The sequence below is a fragment of the Alosa pseudoharengus genome, unplaced genomic scaffold, assembly GCF_046254945.1.
Source record: "Alosa pseudoharengus isolate Yale_2024_CS ecotype anadromous, Long Island Sound unplaced genomic scaffold, YU_APseudo_1.1 YU_APseudo_1.1_scf_21, whole genome shotgun sequence".
Lineage (NCBI taxonomy): Eukaryota > Metazoa > Chordata > Actinopteri > Clupeiformes > Clupeidae > Alosa > Alosa pseudoharengus.
In genome coordinates this window covers 6,430,438-6,443,947 of record NW_027468674.1, presented here as the reverse complement: position 1 = coordinate 6,443,947, position 13,510 = coordinate 6,430,438, and the positions used below count along the sequence as shown (strand labels likewise).

Sequence of the window (13,510 nt, the reverse complement as noted above, 5' to 3'; positions counted from 1 at the left end):
TAAAACTTTTTAAACTCGGCATATACAAGCCTTTGTCAGGGAGTCAAACAGGTGGTGATGTCTCGAGTTTAGGCTATTTGATTAATCGCATGTTTATCCAAGGAGCAGGCAGTTTATTAGTGTTGGGCCTACATTGGTGTTGGTTTCGTATCTTGTGAAACTAACAGGAGACTATTGGTTCTCTTGCTGCCTTAGTGAACCTAATAGCCTATGTGACTTGAGGCGTTGTGCTTTTGAATAATGAAAACAGTAGCAACAAGTAACCGGATTACTATCATGTTTTTGATGTGTGATTGCAGTCTGTTGAGTCTTAACACTTTCGTGCAGTTGTTTCGCTGCTCCTGTATACGAGTCATTTACTCCAACACTCAGACTAGATGTTTTCGTTTTTAAAAGTCTAAAAGCTCACATGTTGTTTTGGAATTTGAAGACGCGTCATTAAAACTGAGTAGGCCGATGTTACTATCACGGCTTGAGGTAAAAGGGGGAAGTGGGCGAGTCGGACTTCTCTGAAGCCGCTTAAAAGGCGCTTCCCAGCATCTGAATCAGTTTCTATCATTAAGCAAGCGGCGAACATGCGCGTCTGAGCTAAAGAGGATCCTGAAGGACGCGCCATAGATAGAACCTGCGAGTGTCCAATCTATCGAATAAGGAAAGTATTTGCTGTGAAAGACTCAATTTTCGGTAAGACGAGTTGTCACCTTGATTTTTATCCATGTAGTAAAAGTTTGTTTAGTTTTAATTTTTGGTCTACTGTTGTGTACTGACATTTCTCATTTAAAGTTGTATCAGCAGAGGAAAAGCAGTTATCTTATAGACCCGTCGTAAAAAACAACACATTTCCTTTCAAGTTCCCTTGTGATCAACGTCAAAGTAAGAGGCTATAGGCTACGTACCTGTGCATTAGGGTAACGCGCTAATTTGTAGGAAAAGAGAGCCTCTGAAGACATACCCATATATGTTACGCTAAGTATCTTCGACTGGTGTTGTTTGTGAATCTGTCTTTTATTGTACGTTTTGACTCAGTGGTAGGCCAACCGCTTATTTGCGTTACGCTGTCGTGGAATCCCCCTTCCTAATAGTGATCTTTTTTGTTCTGCGGATGACTGTTCTCTCGTTTATCAAAAAAAATGTGCGCGTGGGCATGCATACACCCGCAAGTTAAAAATATCCGATTTAGCCTACTGCATATGTTTTCACTATTCATGCATAGTTCAGACACGGGTGAGGATATTATCTTACAATTTTTTTCAGTCGCTAACAAGCGTTTGTCTAACCAGTTGACACATTTTCAAAACTCTAAACACAATTAGCACAGCATCGGTCTTTTCATACGCGTCGATTACGGGGGGGACGGGTGGGATATGTCCCCACCACTATTTATAATTCGAATTTTGTCCCCACCACTTCTAAAAATGTGCAAACCAATTGCGACCGAAAAAATCCCCACTGAAATCATCGAGTCTAAACCATGCGATAGGCGCGCACAATGACATCCTCACAGCATGCACACCTGCTAGATATGTGTGGATAAAGTGTTGCGCGGTTAAGGTTTTTTAACATCCGCACCCACCCGACCCTCCAGTCATGTAATGCTTGCTAGAGTTGACTGTAGCTCGGAATGCAATCGGTTGCCATAGTAGGCTATCCTAAAATCCAGCGATAAAACAAAGCATGAACTCATGAGCGTCGGTCTGCCCTATATGTATATCCTCTGATTGTAATGTTTACAGATAGGCTATCTAGGCGATATTTGTAACATTTATTTTGTATTTGGCCTGTTATAAAATCGTGTAGGCCTATTGAACAATTTAAACACATTGTGAACCCCAAAGTTGGAGACATGTAGACATTGCTGCAAATTTAAAACCGGATTACTCTGGAATGGCTAACTGTACAGGGGAGTGCTTTAAACTTTAATTAAAACTTTAAACTTTAATTAGGCTACACCTTTGTGTTCGGTAAGGTCTGCTGTTTATTCTGATATATGGTTTGTCATGTGTTGAGGGAAAGTTCGCGAAGCCAAGATGAATGGGTAGGGAGACGGGTGCAGAAAATATGATTAAATTAAAGTTAGGCTACTTTTCTCGCGAACCGTTAACTAACCACCAACATCGTTTAAAAGCTGAGAAAAAGCTCTTTCGTGTGATAGATGTGATGTCTGTGATGAATAGGCTACTTCGCAAGTAGTTCAGCAAATTTGGGTGGGACAGAAATACCTTACAGAGCAGCAGATCAGGGCTGGCCATATCGGCTCTGATGTAGGCCTACATTGATTTAAATGCATTATCGCTTCACTACCCAAACACGCGAACAAGAAAGAAAAGAAAAAAAGAAACCAATGAGCTTATGTCGCGATTTCCGATAGGCCTAGGCCTAGAGAAAAGACAGCTATTGGTAATTGGTAGGATTTGCTTTGCCTACTCTGCTGTTTGGTTGTCCCAAACTTTGAGACTCGCATTAACTGAATCTTATCAACCCGAACTGCGATGTTCCAAACAGAGTGACAGGATGCAATGCCTAATAATCTCACTGCCTACGGCATAACTGATACAGTGCGCCTAGGCCTATTGTTAAACACCTGAAAAATATTAAGCTGCGGTTTTCTTTTCATGACGAGCACTAGGCCTACGTTTGAATGATTTATGACTGAACGTTGCGTTTTTAAGCGCCAGAACTGCTTATCACGTCGTGTGACAAAGTTTACACCAACCATCATCTTCTAATGTAGGCCTATCCTTATGTTGAGATAGCCTAGGGCAAAGAGAATGGACATCATTTGTGCGTGAAGCATGTTTCAATTAAGACAGTACACAAGCTATTTTTATTGTTGTATTGAATGATTTCATGAATGAATTGTACGCACAGTGCGTATACGCACCTATAGGCTACAGGATTACGGCTGGCGGCGCCACTGACCAAGGCCACAGTAGCCTGTGAACCTCTGATTTTCAAAGGGGAATCACGGCTAACGCAGGGGGCAACTCTTCTCTTCAATTTCCCTTCCAAATTACTTGTTATTGTCTGAAGACATCTATCGCAAGAATCTAATATTCTAAGCAACAGCAAAGCAAATGCAAGTTAACCAAAGTGCAGTCGGTTCTCCCGCCATGGTTTTGGAAATCACACACCTGCTGCATCTAAAGGCCCACGCATAATAAGGCCTACGCCTATCACTCTACACGCCCCTCCCCAAAATTCCGCATCATGTGAACTGATCAGCAGGCCTGCAAATTTTCACCTCGTTTTCAGACACACGTTGCGGCAAAAAGACGTCTAATTTTTTTTTTTTTTTGTCGGGTCGGGTCAGGTTCGGGTAGTTAATCAGTGCATATTGAGGGTCGAGTGGGTGCAGATTGACTCTCCTGACGGGTCGGGTGGGTTCGGATGTTAAAAAACCTTAACCGGCGCAACACTACTGTTGAGCATATTGTAATGCAGCGTTGAATGGATGAATAGCTTACATAAGGGTACCCCCACTTTTCAAAACACACTCAAGCTTATGGTTATTGTCCCCACCACTTCTAAAAACAAACTGACGCCCTTGGGTCTTTTGTGGCCATACCATTCACACATTTCATGTCGTTTTCACCCAATATGCAGTAAGTGAACACATTTCCACAATGCTTACATTTTCTTAACAAACAAGCTATAGGCCTACTTCCCAACAAAACTATGGATTGTTTTAGTAGTATTTACGAATGTTAACACACAACATCCCACAATGGCAAACACAATATTCCAAACCGTAGATACAGTATAAAAACCTCTGCTTCTGCTACCAAACGTTTTTTTATCCCAGGTGCATCGCCTTTGATAATATCAGATGCGATGTTGAAACGTGGCCTAACTCTGAAGATCGCAGAGATTAGATACAGTAATGTTGTGCTTTTTTTTTAGTTCCCTCTTTTTATCTGGGCTTTTTGCTGTTGTTTTTTGTTCAGAATGCTCTTGTGTGTTTCATGGATATTTTGTTTACTGTAATACTGTAAAACTTTTTCTGTTCTATTGTACTGTAAACAGTATTTCTACTGTACCTCCTGTAGTAAACAGTAAAGGGAAAAAAATGATTTGTTTTTCACTGGAATCATGGGCGTAGATTTATGGTGGGACGCTCATGACTAGTCCTAACCAATATTTTAAGATGACAAAATTGTCCCCACCAATATTTTAGCGAACTCATTTGTGCTGCTGATCATTCCGACAGCCAGCACGAACGTACAAGAAACGTCGTCATTTGATTGGCTGAAAAACCGAGGGGGAGGGGGAAGGGTTATATGACACGCATGCTTCACACACATAGCTTTATTCTTGCACTGGTAGTCAAGCGAGCAGGTGTGTCAACGACAACGGTAGGCTAAGTTACCAGGGCGAACTGTCAATACAACAGACCTCCGTGAAGCTGGCCCCCCATGTTACTCAAAAATGATTAAAAACACTGCTATTCGTTTGTGCTACGTTTGTGCCGGTTTGTGCCGTAAAAATGATCGTTTGTGCTGTTAAGTGTTTTAAGTAATTAAACTTTACATTTTTCTGGCCAGTGACGTCACTCAGCCCCCCATACTTGTCCAAATTTCCCCAAAATAGTCTCAATCGTTTGTGCTACGTTTGTGCTCATTTGTGCCGTTAAAAGTAACATTTGTGCTACTATGTTTTTTAAGATATTCCACGTTATTTGTTACACGTGTGACGTCACTCAGCCCCCCATCAATGTCGAAATCTTTCCAAAATGGTCTCAATCGTTTGTGCTAGGTTTGTGCTGATTTGTGCCGTTAAAATAAACATTTGTGCTACTATGTTTTCTAAGTTATTATGGTTTATTTTTTACTCGCGTGAGGTCACCAGCCCCCCATCAATGTCCAAAACTCACCAAAATGGTCTCAATCGTTTGTGCTATGTTTGTGCTGATTTGTGTCGTTAAAAATAACATTTGTGCAGCTATGTTTTTTAAGTTAACACGCTTTGTTACATGTGTGACGTCATTCAGCCCATCATCAGTGTCCAAATCTCCTCAAAATCGCCGCTGATTTGTGCCATTTAAATAAACGTTTGTAGGGTAGGCTACTATGTAAATTGTCCAGCGGCCTTGTCCAGCAATTGTAGCCTAGCTCATCACCCAGCCCCTCCATCAATGTCCAAACCTAGGCCTATAGCCTACCCAATCGTTTGTGCTGATTGCGCCGACATTTCTCCTATGTTTATTACACGTGATGCCCAGCCCATCAATGTGTTTTCTGTAACTATATTTTTACATTAGCCTACCAAGTTCTATCTGCTATGCGCATGACATCAGTCTCACACACACTGGCCAAATCGTCCCAAACTGTAGCCAACCAAATGTTTCTCCTGATCTGAGCAGAAAACACAAGTGCAAGGAAGCTGTTTCTTAGGTTTATAGCTAAAGAGTAGCCTAATAATTTAGTCAACTTTATAAAGTGCTAAAAAGGCTACAAATGTACCTTTAGTTTTAGTATAGCCTACTGTCGTATGACTTTAATGTTTAAACATTATTTTGACAAACATACCAATTTAGCCTACCTTCTTGTCCATCTAAAATAACTCCTAGCTTTGCTGCCTCCTTCCTTTGCTGTTTGCAAAGTTTCATATATCCACGGTGGCCTTGGAGACTTGGGTCAGCAACAAAGCCTAAGTGCTGCTTGTGTGCACAATCCACTGTAATTCTGATGCATACAATTATTGAAGAATACATTTGTTTATCTTAGAGAATATAGGCTACAGTGCAGTGATGAGTTATGGTAGGCCAACTTGGAGTGAATATACACACACAGGGGAAATGATCTCTCGTAAGTCTCTCGTAGCCCACTCCGTAGCTGCGTGATAGTAGGCCTACGCACACTGCTGTGCACACCTGCAGACGCTACTGGCAGGAGAATGGAGTGGTGTTTCTCCACAGCTGAGTAATGGCCTGCAGGTTTATTCTGGTAGTGGTTGCAGTAATTCTGACGTTATGCACAAGCAGCTGGTGTAGGCTACTATAGAACCTTTGGCAGCACAAACAGCCACGTAAATAGTAGCACGTCTTTTCTTTTCTCGGTTAAGGTCAGCACGATATAGCTTTGTAAACAACACAAATGTTTCTTTTTTCCTTTTGTTTCTTTTTTTAACAGCGCAATCAGCACAAACGATTAGGACTACGATTGGGCATTGATAAAGGGGGGGGGGGGGGGTGCTGCTGGGTGATGTCTAGCATAGGCCTACGCTACAACTGCTGAGCAACTTCTGCATAGTACACACACGTTTCTTTAAATGGCACAAATCAACACGCACGTAGCCAAAGCCATTACAACTATTTTGAGGAGATTTGGACACTGATAAGGGGCTGGATGACGTCACACCTGTAACAAAGCGTGATAACTTTAAAAACATAGCTACACAAATGTTATTTTTAACGGCACAAATCAGCACAAACGATTGAGACAATTTTGGTGAGTTTTGGACATTGACGAGGGGCTGTTGACGTCACACGAGTAATAAATAAACCATAATAACATAGTAGCACAAATGTTTATTTTAACGGCACAAATCAGCACAAACCTAGCACAAACGATTGAGACTATTTTGGAAAGATTTCGACATTGATGGGGGGCTGAGTGACGTCACACATGTAACAAATAACGTGGAATATCTTAAAAAACATAGTAGCACAAATGTTACTTTTAACGGCACAAATGAGCACAAACATAGCACAAACGATTGAGACTATTTTGGGAAATTTGGACAAGTATGGGGGGCTGAGTGACGTCACTGGCCAGAAAAATTTAAAGTTTAATTACTTAAAACCCTTAACAGCACAAACGATCATTTTTACGGCACAAACCGGCACAAACGTAGCACAAACGAATATCAGTGTTTTTAATAATTTTTGAGTAACATGGGGGGCCAGCTTCACACAGGTGTCAATACATAGGCCTACCCCATGAAAGGCTAGAGTGAAACATTTTTATATTCCCTTTTACCTTCAGCATACATACAAACCCCTTTTTGTGGTGTGTAGATCAGCTATGCCACCCAAGAAGAAGAAAGGGGACATACGAAGCTTTTTCATAAAGCAGAGTGTAAGTAAGCAAAATAACTAGCCACACAAGCTAGCAGTGGTAGTGACCAGGCTTTCAAATTATGCAGATTCTATTATGTGGAAAAATAGTATTAACTGGTGATAGCATATGTTACCCAGGATATTGTTAAAGATACACCTAGCTTCTGTAATCTTTCAACCAAGGTCAGGAGGAGTATTGATTAGGGGTGTGCAGCACGGTCGCATATAAGTCGCGCTATCACAATAGATGCTATACCAAGTCACTGAATGTTACAGTTTTTTCTGATTGCTTAAGCACATTTTTTGTCACTATGGCTTTTTTTGCAAAACTCTACACACAAATGGCAAAACCTCTCACCCAATCAGCAAAACATTGTAGTTCTCTTGCAAAAGCTAACACACCTTGCTTAACTCTTCACACCTTCGTAAAAATTGTGTTTTCGTATCTAACAGTAAACACAAGCCATCACAATAGTAAGCACACAATGTGCCAACAACACACTGATGGTATGAATAAAAAACACATCTGGCTTTTGCTTTCTCTGTGCACAAGGTAGACTATGTCAGTTTGAGGTCATACTTTTGTCATAGTTCTGTAAACATACAGGGATCCAAACTTCCAGTATTACAGTGTTTGTATTTACACACATCAAAACAAACACAAGTGTGTTTTTCCAAGTCAAAACACAAAATAGCATTTCACTGAGACAAAACAAATCAGTCTACATCGGGTCGTCTCTCTCAAAATTCTGTCTACATCACATGCAATGTCCTAGTCCAAGGCACCGGGAAAAATATATTCTGGAATGACGTATCCAGGCCTGACATGACAATATCCCCACATGTAGACTGTTTTTTTGTCTGTAAAAGGGCTATTTCTTTCTCTTCTCACTCTTCCTGCTCACTCCATTGTACCCATTGTACATTACCTGTGGCTTATTTATAGTGCTTAGGCTGATTGCAAAGTGAACTAAATATCTAAAACAGTTTTCACATGAGAAAGTGTGCCAGAGAGTTGGCAAAATAGTGTAAATAATAGCCATTGTGCCTACAGTTGTGCAAAGTGTGTGTTACAAAATTGCAAACTGAGTGCAAAGCAGTGTTTGTGCTTTTAGTTTTGCGAACTCAGTGAGTGGTTTTGCCATTTGTGTGTAGAGTTTTGCAAAAAAAGCCATAGTTACAAAAAATGTGTTTAAGCATTCAGAAAAAACTGTAATTAGCCTACCTTAAGTTAGAATCTTGGAAGTCACAATAAACATTGGATCTGGACATTTTTCGTTTCTATTCTGTTTTATGAATTTCTGAGTGTAGCCTACACAATGCAGAGAAATAAAAGGGAGACCCAAATTCGTTTGAAGGACTGCATTGCATTGTTATGACACATGCTGTAAAAACGTGTTGGCAATGTAAATAAGTTAACACTGTTGGTTATTCAAATATAATGAATCATTATTTGCTGAATAATATTAAAATAACACTATCATATACAATATGGTAGGAGGGTTAAACTCGCTAGCCAAAGGATAGGCTACAAAATGAATGAACCACTTTGTATGCAGGAAAGACAGCATCAAATCACTACAGATGGATGGCAGGTTGAGGAAACAGCATCAGGGCTTCAGGTGAGGTTCTAATTATTAGCCTATGTCAAATTGTCAATTCAGTTGGAGTCAGCAGCATTGCTGTACAATATAATGAGATGGAGTAGATTCACTTCTGATATTCTGTATTGCCAACAGTCTGAAATAACAAAGGAAATTGCCATTAAGGCACTGGTATCTTACAGCAAAAGAATTCCAATTACAGTTAAGCAAATACAAATATAATTTAGAGTCGCATAAATTCATAGACATATTCAATCCTAAACTATGGTGCATTTCCATACTCAGTAACATAAATAAAATACTATATAACTATATGACTATATGATATGACTATATAATCTGGGCAAATTTAAGATATGCTTAGGTTCTGTTATCTGAGAAACAAATTTGGCATCTAGTGGTCAAACATTTATTTACGTTTAAACAATTGTTTTCGTCTGCACATATTTCTCTCCAGTCGGAGATGCTAGTTTAACTTTAGAGTACTATAAATAATGAAAGAGGCTATTGTCTATTAACAGTCTGACTCTTGTCAGTAAAAGTTAACTTTTCAGCCGGGGGGTGGGGGGGGGGGGGGATTGGATGTCCCCACCAAAGCTGAGACCAAACCTACGCCCTTGACTGGAATGCTTTTGAATGTGAACATTACATGTGGACATACAGTTCCCAACCAAGAAATTTAGTGTAAAAACGGTGGATTGCATGTTTTGCATGCAAATACCGTTAAAACTGAAACATAAAAGTCTATGCAGTTTTTGTAATGTCAACAATAGCCAGTATTTTGAAACCTGGTGTACTTTGATTGACTATATACCTTGTGAAGTGAAAACAAGTGTTATTCTATGACAGAATAATTTAATTTTGTGTCTGATTTCCAGTGTTTTGGTAAAGTTAGTGTGTGCAGAGAAAGATGTGTTAGTATATGTTTAACAAAATGTGTTTTTGAGAAGAAAATTATCCATTTGGCCAATTGTGTTTTGTAGGTGTGAGTCTGTGTTAAGAGTTTAGAAAAAGTATCTGAAGTATGGTTAAGCGCTTGTAAGCGATTGAAAAAAACTGTAATAGAAAGAAACTCGTAGGCAAACGACAAGGTGTTCGATTCTTTGGTTTGCATTTAGGCAATTGATAGAAATAGCGTAGATAGCCTACACACTGGCATGGTAATTATTATGACCATATAATGACCATATATGACCATATAATTATTATTTTTCTTTTTCGCATGTCCAAATTTCCGTCAATGAGTCCCGGGACACTGAAAGACCGGGGTAGACGAAACTTGGTGGGCATGTAACCCCATATGTATAGCATGGAACCATCGTTTTTCGTTTTGATCTGTAGCCCCCCCGCTGGACTGCACCCCCGAAAGGAGGGTAGGGCAGACACAGTTTTCTGTGAATATCTCGAGAACCGTAAGGTTTAGGAGGACTATTTTTTTTTTGTATGTTGATCTCAAGGGGCCATGTTAACCCATTCCATGTGCACATATGTGCATAAACAGATACACACGCACACACATACATTCACAGTAATCATACGTATGATGAATTAATGAATTTAATGAATTTAATGTAATGAATTTTACATGTGAAATCTATGAACTAATCATGTTTTGGTACTTGTTGTCTAGCAGATACCAGTGAGAATTGAGTGTGGCTAATGCAATTTAGTGAGACAGTTAGAATCATATAGGCCTTTCAGCGTGATTTATTTTTGTGGAAAAAATGTGCTGGACTGGGCGGCGGTCATATTTTGTACCGCTCTGCGGTACATCTAGTTTCCTGTCAGATACCCAGATTCAGTGATTTTTCTATTTATAATTCATGTTATATGTCAAGTTATTTTCTAGTTGCTAGTTTAATTTTCCAAACTCTAGCAGAAGCTAGTTGAAAAGCTTAGAAGTCTGGTAGACCGAGATCTTGCTACTTACACCTCACACCCGTTGTGTTTTCTACCATCAGACACCAGCTGAGGAGGATACGTGTAGCCTACACACTGCTTGTGTATTTGGTCTTATCTGATCACACCTACCTTTGCTCAACGCTACTGTAGCCCACTTTAAAGCAACTGTGCGTCGCGTGATCAAGGTTGATGATAACATTTCCTGCTTGACATGCCGTCTGTGAGTGACGGGGAAAAAAACCCTAAACAATTCTGCCCGAGAGAGAGAGAGAGAGAGAGAGAGAGAGAGAGAGAGAGAGAGAGAGAGAGAGAGAGAGAGAGAGATAGATCTCTCTGTCTGACAGACGGATGATGGCACAGAGACATGTAGAATCGGTCCTCTGTGCTATCACAGACTGGATAGACATAGCTAGACAAGTGACTACAGTAGATTAATCATATGTCCAGTTGTTGGTAGCGCTAGCAGAGGAGGTAATCTTGGAAGAGCTTCTTCAGGAGTTGTTCCTGTTGCACTACCTCCCAGATGTCAGTCAGCGCAATGGGCGAAGTTTAGTCCTCAACCCCATCTGATTCTGACCCCATCAGGTCCCTGAGACACCTGCTATGTTATGAGGCACAGAGACACAATCTAATGCTGACCTCTCGACCAGTTCATGTGTGGTATGGGTAAATATTGGATCTTGAAGAACCGTGTATGTTGTTATATTTGCTGTTGTCTTGTAGCAGACTATTGATCCTGTCCATGTGTAGGCCTACATGTAGGCTATATTGGAGTGGTGCTAAACATTGGCTTGATGGATTACCCCTACAGAAATGTCAGGCGTCTTGCGAACAGAGGTCATATTTTTTTTGTAGTTTATTTTGATACACTTAAAATTAGGGTAGGCCTAATTTATATTTTCACATGCAAATTAGGTTTCTAGCAAACAGTTGTAGTTAACTTTTGGCAATGTTGCAGCAAATTTGCAGCAATGGCATATGCAAATTAGGTGTGACACCAGAATTTAACTGGAAGTTTGCCATTATTGGCTAGATTTGCTGGCAAATCACTGGCGAACACATTTGCCACTAGGCAAACTTCTCATTGTTGCCAGAACTTTGCTGGAAGTTTTCCTCTAGCGGCCAACATGGGAAAACTTCTGGCAATATTTTCTAGTGAACTCATTTGTTTCCCACAAATTACCCACAAGTTTGCTGCAAATCTGCCGCAAACATTCCATTTTTGTAAGGTTGTGTGTGTGTGTGTGTGTGTGTGTGTTGGCCAGCGGCACGCGGCAGATTTCCTGCTGTTTACTGGTTTGGCATCGCAACAGTGTGTGTGTGTGTGTGTGTGTGTGTGTGTGTGTGTGTGTGTGTGATTATGTTTCTGTGTGTGTGTGTGTGTGTGTGCGCGTGTGTGTGTGTTTGTGTGTGGGTGGGTGCAAAAGACTATTTCTAGGTTGTCTCTGCACCTTCCGCTCTTAAATATTTTAAGTGTGTTTCCTATTAAGTTGGTGGTGATTAACACCTTGTGTTACCAAGGTACTTTTCCCCCGTGTAATTTTATGTGAAATTGACTTTCTGAGAGCTGGTGAGAGATGCTCTGTCTAGACACTTGTGCAGGTCAGAGGATCAGTATGTTTTATAGACACTTGTGCAGGGCCGAGGATCATTATGTTTCATAGACACTTGTGCAGGGCCGAGGATCAGTATGTTTCAGGGGTCAAGCTGCTCAGAGCAGGATCACAGAGCTTCTCAGGTTTGAAAAATGTTCTTGTCTGGTTGTTCTGAAGACAGATGATGCAAAGGGTGTGCGTTGTGAGTGAGTGAGTGAGTGAGTGCATGAAAGAGAGAGAGAGAGGGAGGGAGGGAGAGAGAAACTGTGTTTGTGTGTGTGTGTGTGTGTGTGTGTATGTGTGTGCCAAGTCAAGTCACTCTTATTATAGCGCATGTTCGTATGCACAAAGTGCAACCCAAAGTGCTCCACATGCGAGACATGGACACACAGGACAAAAGATTCTGGACAGAGTGGTGTAGTCGCCAGCGTACCCCTGACAGCAAGACATACAAGACAGACAACAAACAAATCAACAAATAATGAATGAGACTTCAGCAGCCAATGAGAATTGGACTTCAGCCCCTGAATTTTCTGATTGGTTGATGAATTGTGGAACAAACGTAATGTCGACAGTTTTGAGGGAGCACACAGACGAAGTTGAGCGAGCACGACAGAGATCTCCTGAGTGAGCGGAGGAGCAGTTTATGTGAGCACGTACAGTGAAACTGAAAGAAAGGGGGCTGATGTTGCACATACATATTGATATTAGCAAACAGACAAAGAGATTTGTCGAGCACAACATAGATTCCTGTTTGCTCAACTACAAGTGTTTTTGTGCTCGAGTTTCATTTTTCCTCAAAATATAATTTGTGTGCTCGCTCAAAATATTTTTCTGCGCTCAAATTGCGCTACTGCTCGCTCATAAAAGTGGAACAAATGTAACTTCATATAAGTGTGGGATATTTAGTTTTTGTATTCCTGGCTAAAAGTGACACCCACCACTCTCTGTAGCTGAAGAGGAGGCCCTGCACCAGGTGCTCCCCCAGCTAACCGACCCCAGCTGTGATGTACCTCCCCTGGGTCGTCTGCCTGCTGAAGCTCCCTCTAATGGCCCTGGCATGGAGGTCCCCAACCTGTCACACCACTCCCGAAGGTAAGTGTGTGTGTGTGTGCGTGTGTGTGTGTGTGTGTGTGTGTGTGTGTGTGTGCGCAGTGTTTCCCATACATTGACTCATTTGTGGCGGCCCACCACAATATCAACATTGACCACCACACAATGATTTTCCAGGTTGTACTAAATTGTGCTTAAATCTGGTTAGCATCATAACCACGCTGTGGCTAATTTGCTAAAAACTGTTGCATTCAAGTTAATTCTGCAAACCTACCACCACAAATAGAATTCAATTCTGT

General features: G+C 40.9%; 1 protein-coding gene across 2 annotated transcripts in view; it reads left to right on the top strand.

Annotated features, from left to right (window-relative positions):
• Nucleotides 1-569: 569 nt before the first annotated feature.
• csf2rb (colony stimulating factor 2 receptor subunit beta) overlaps nt 570-13,510 on the top strand; it is a 29,427-nt gene continuing 16,486 nt past the window's right edge. Inside the window, exons 1-3 of one of the 2 annotated variants that reach the window (XM_076297739.1) lie at nt 570-684; nt 8,617-8,679; nt 13,112-13,253. In XM_076297739.1, the coding sequence (XP_076153854.1) occupies nt 13,166-13,253 (88 nt within the window). In that variant the 5' untranslated portion in view covers nt 570-684; nt 8,617-8,679; nt 13,112-13,165. The remainder of the gene's footprint in view (nt 685-8,616; nt 8,680-13,111; nt 13,254-13,510) is intronic. The other variant, XM_076297738.1, reaches the window with a different exon arrangement.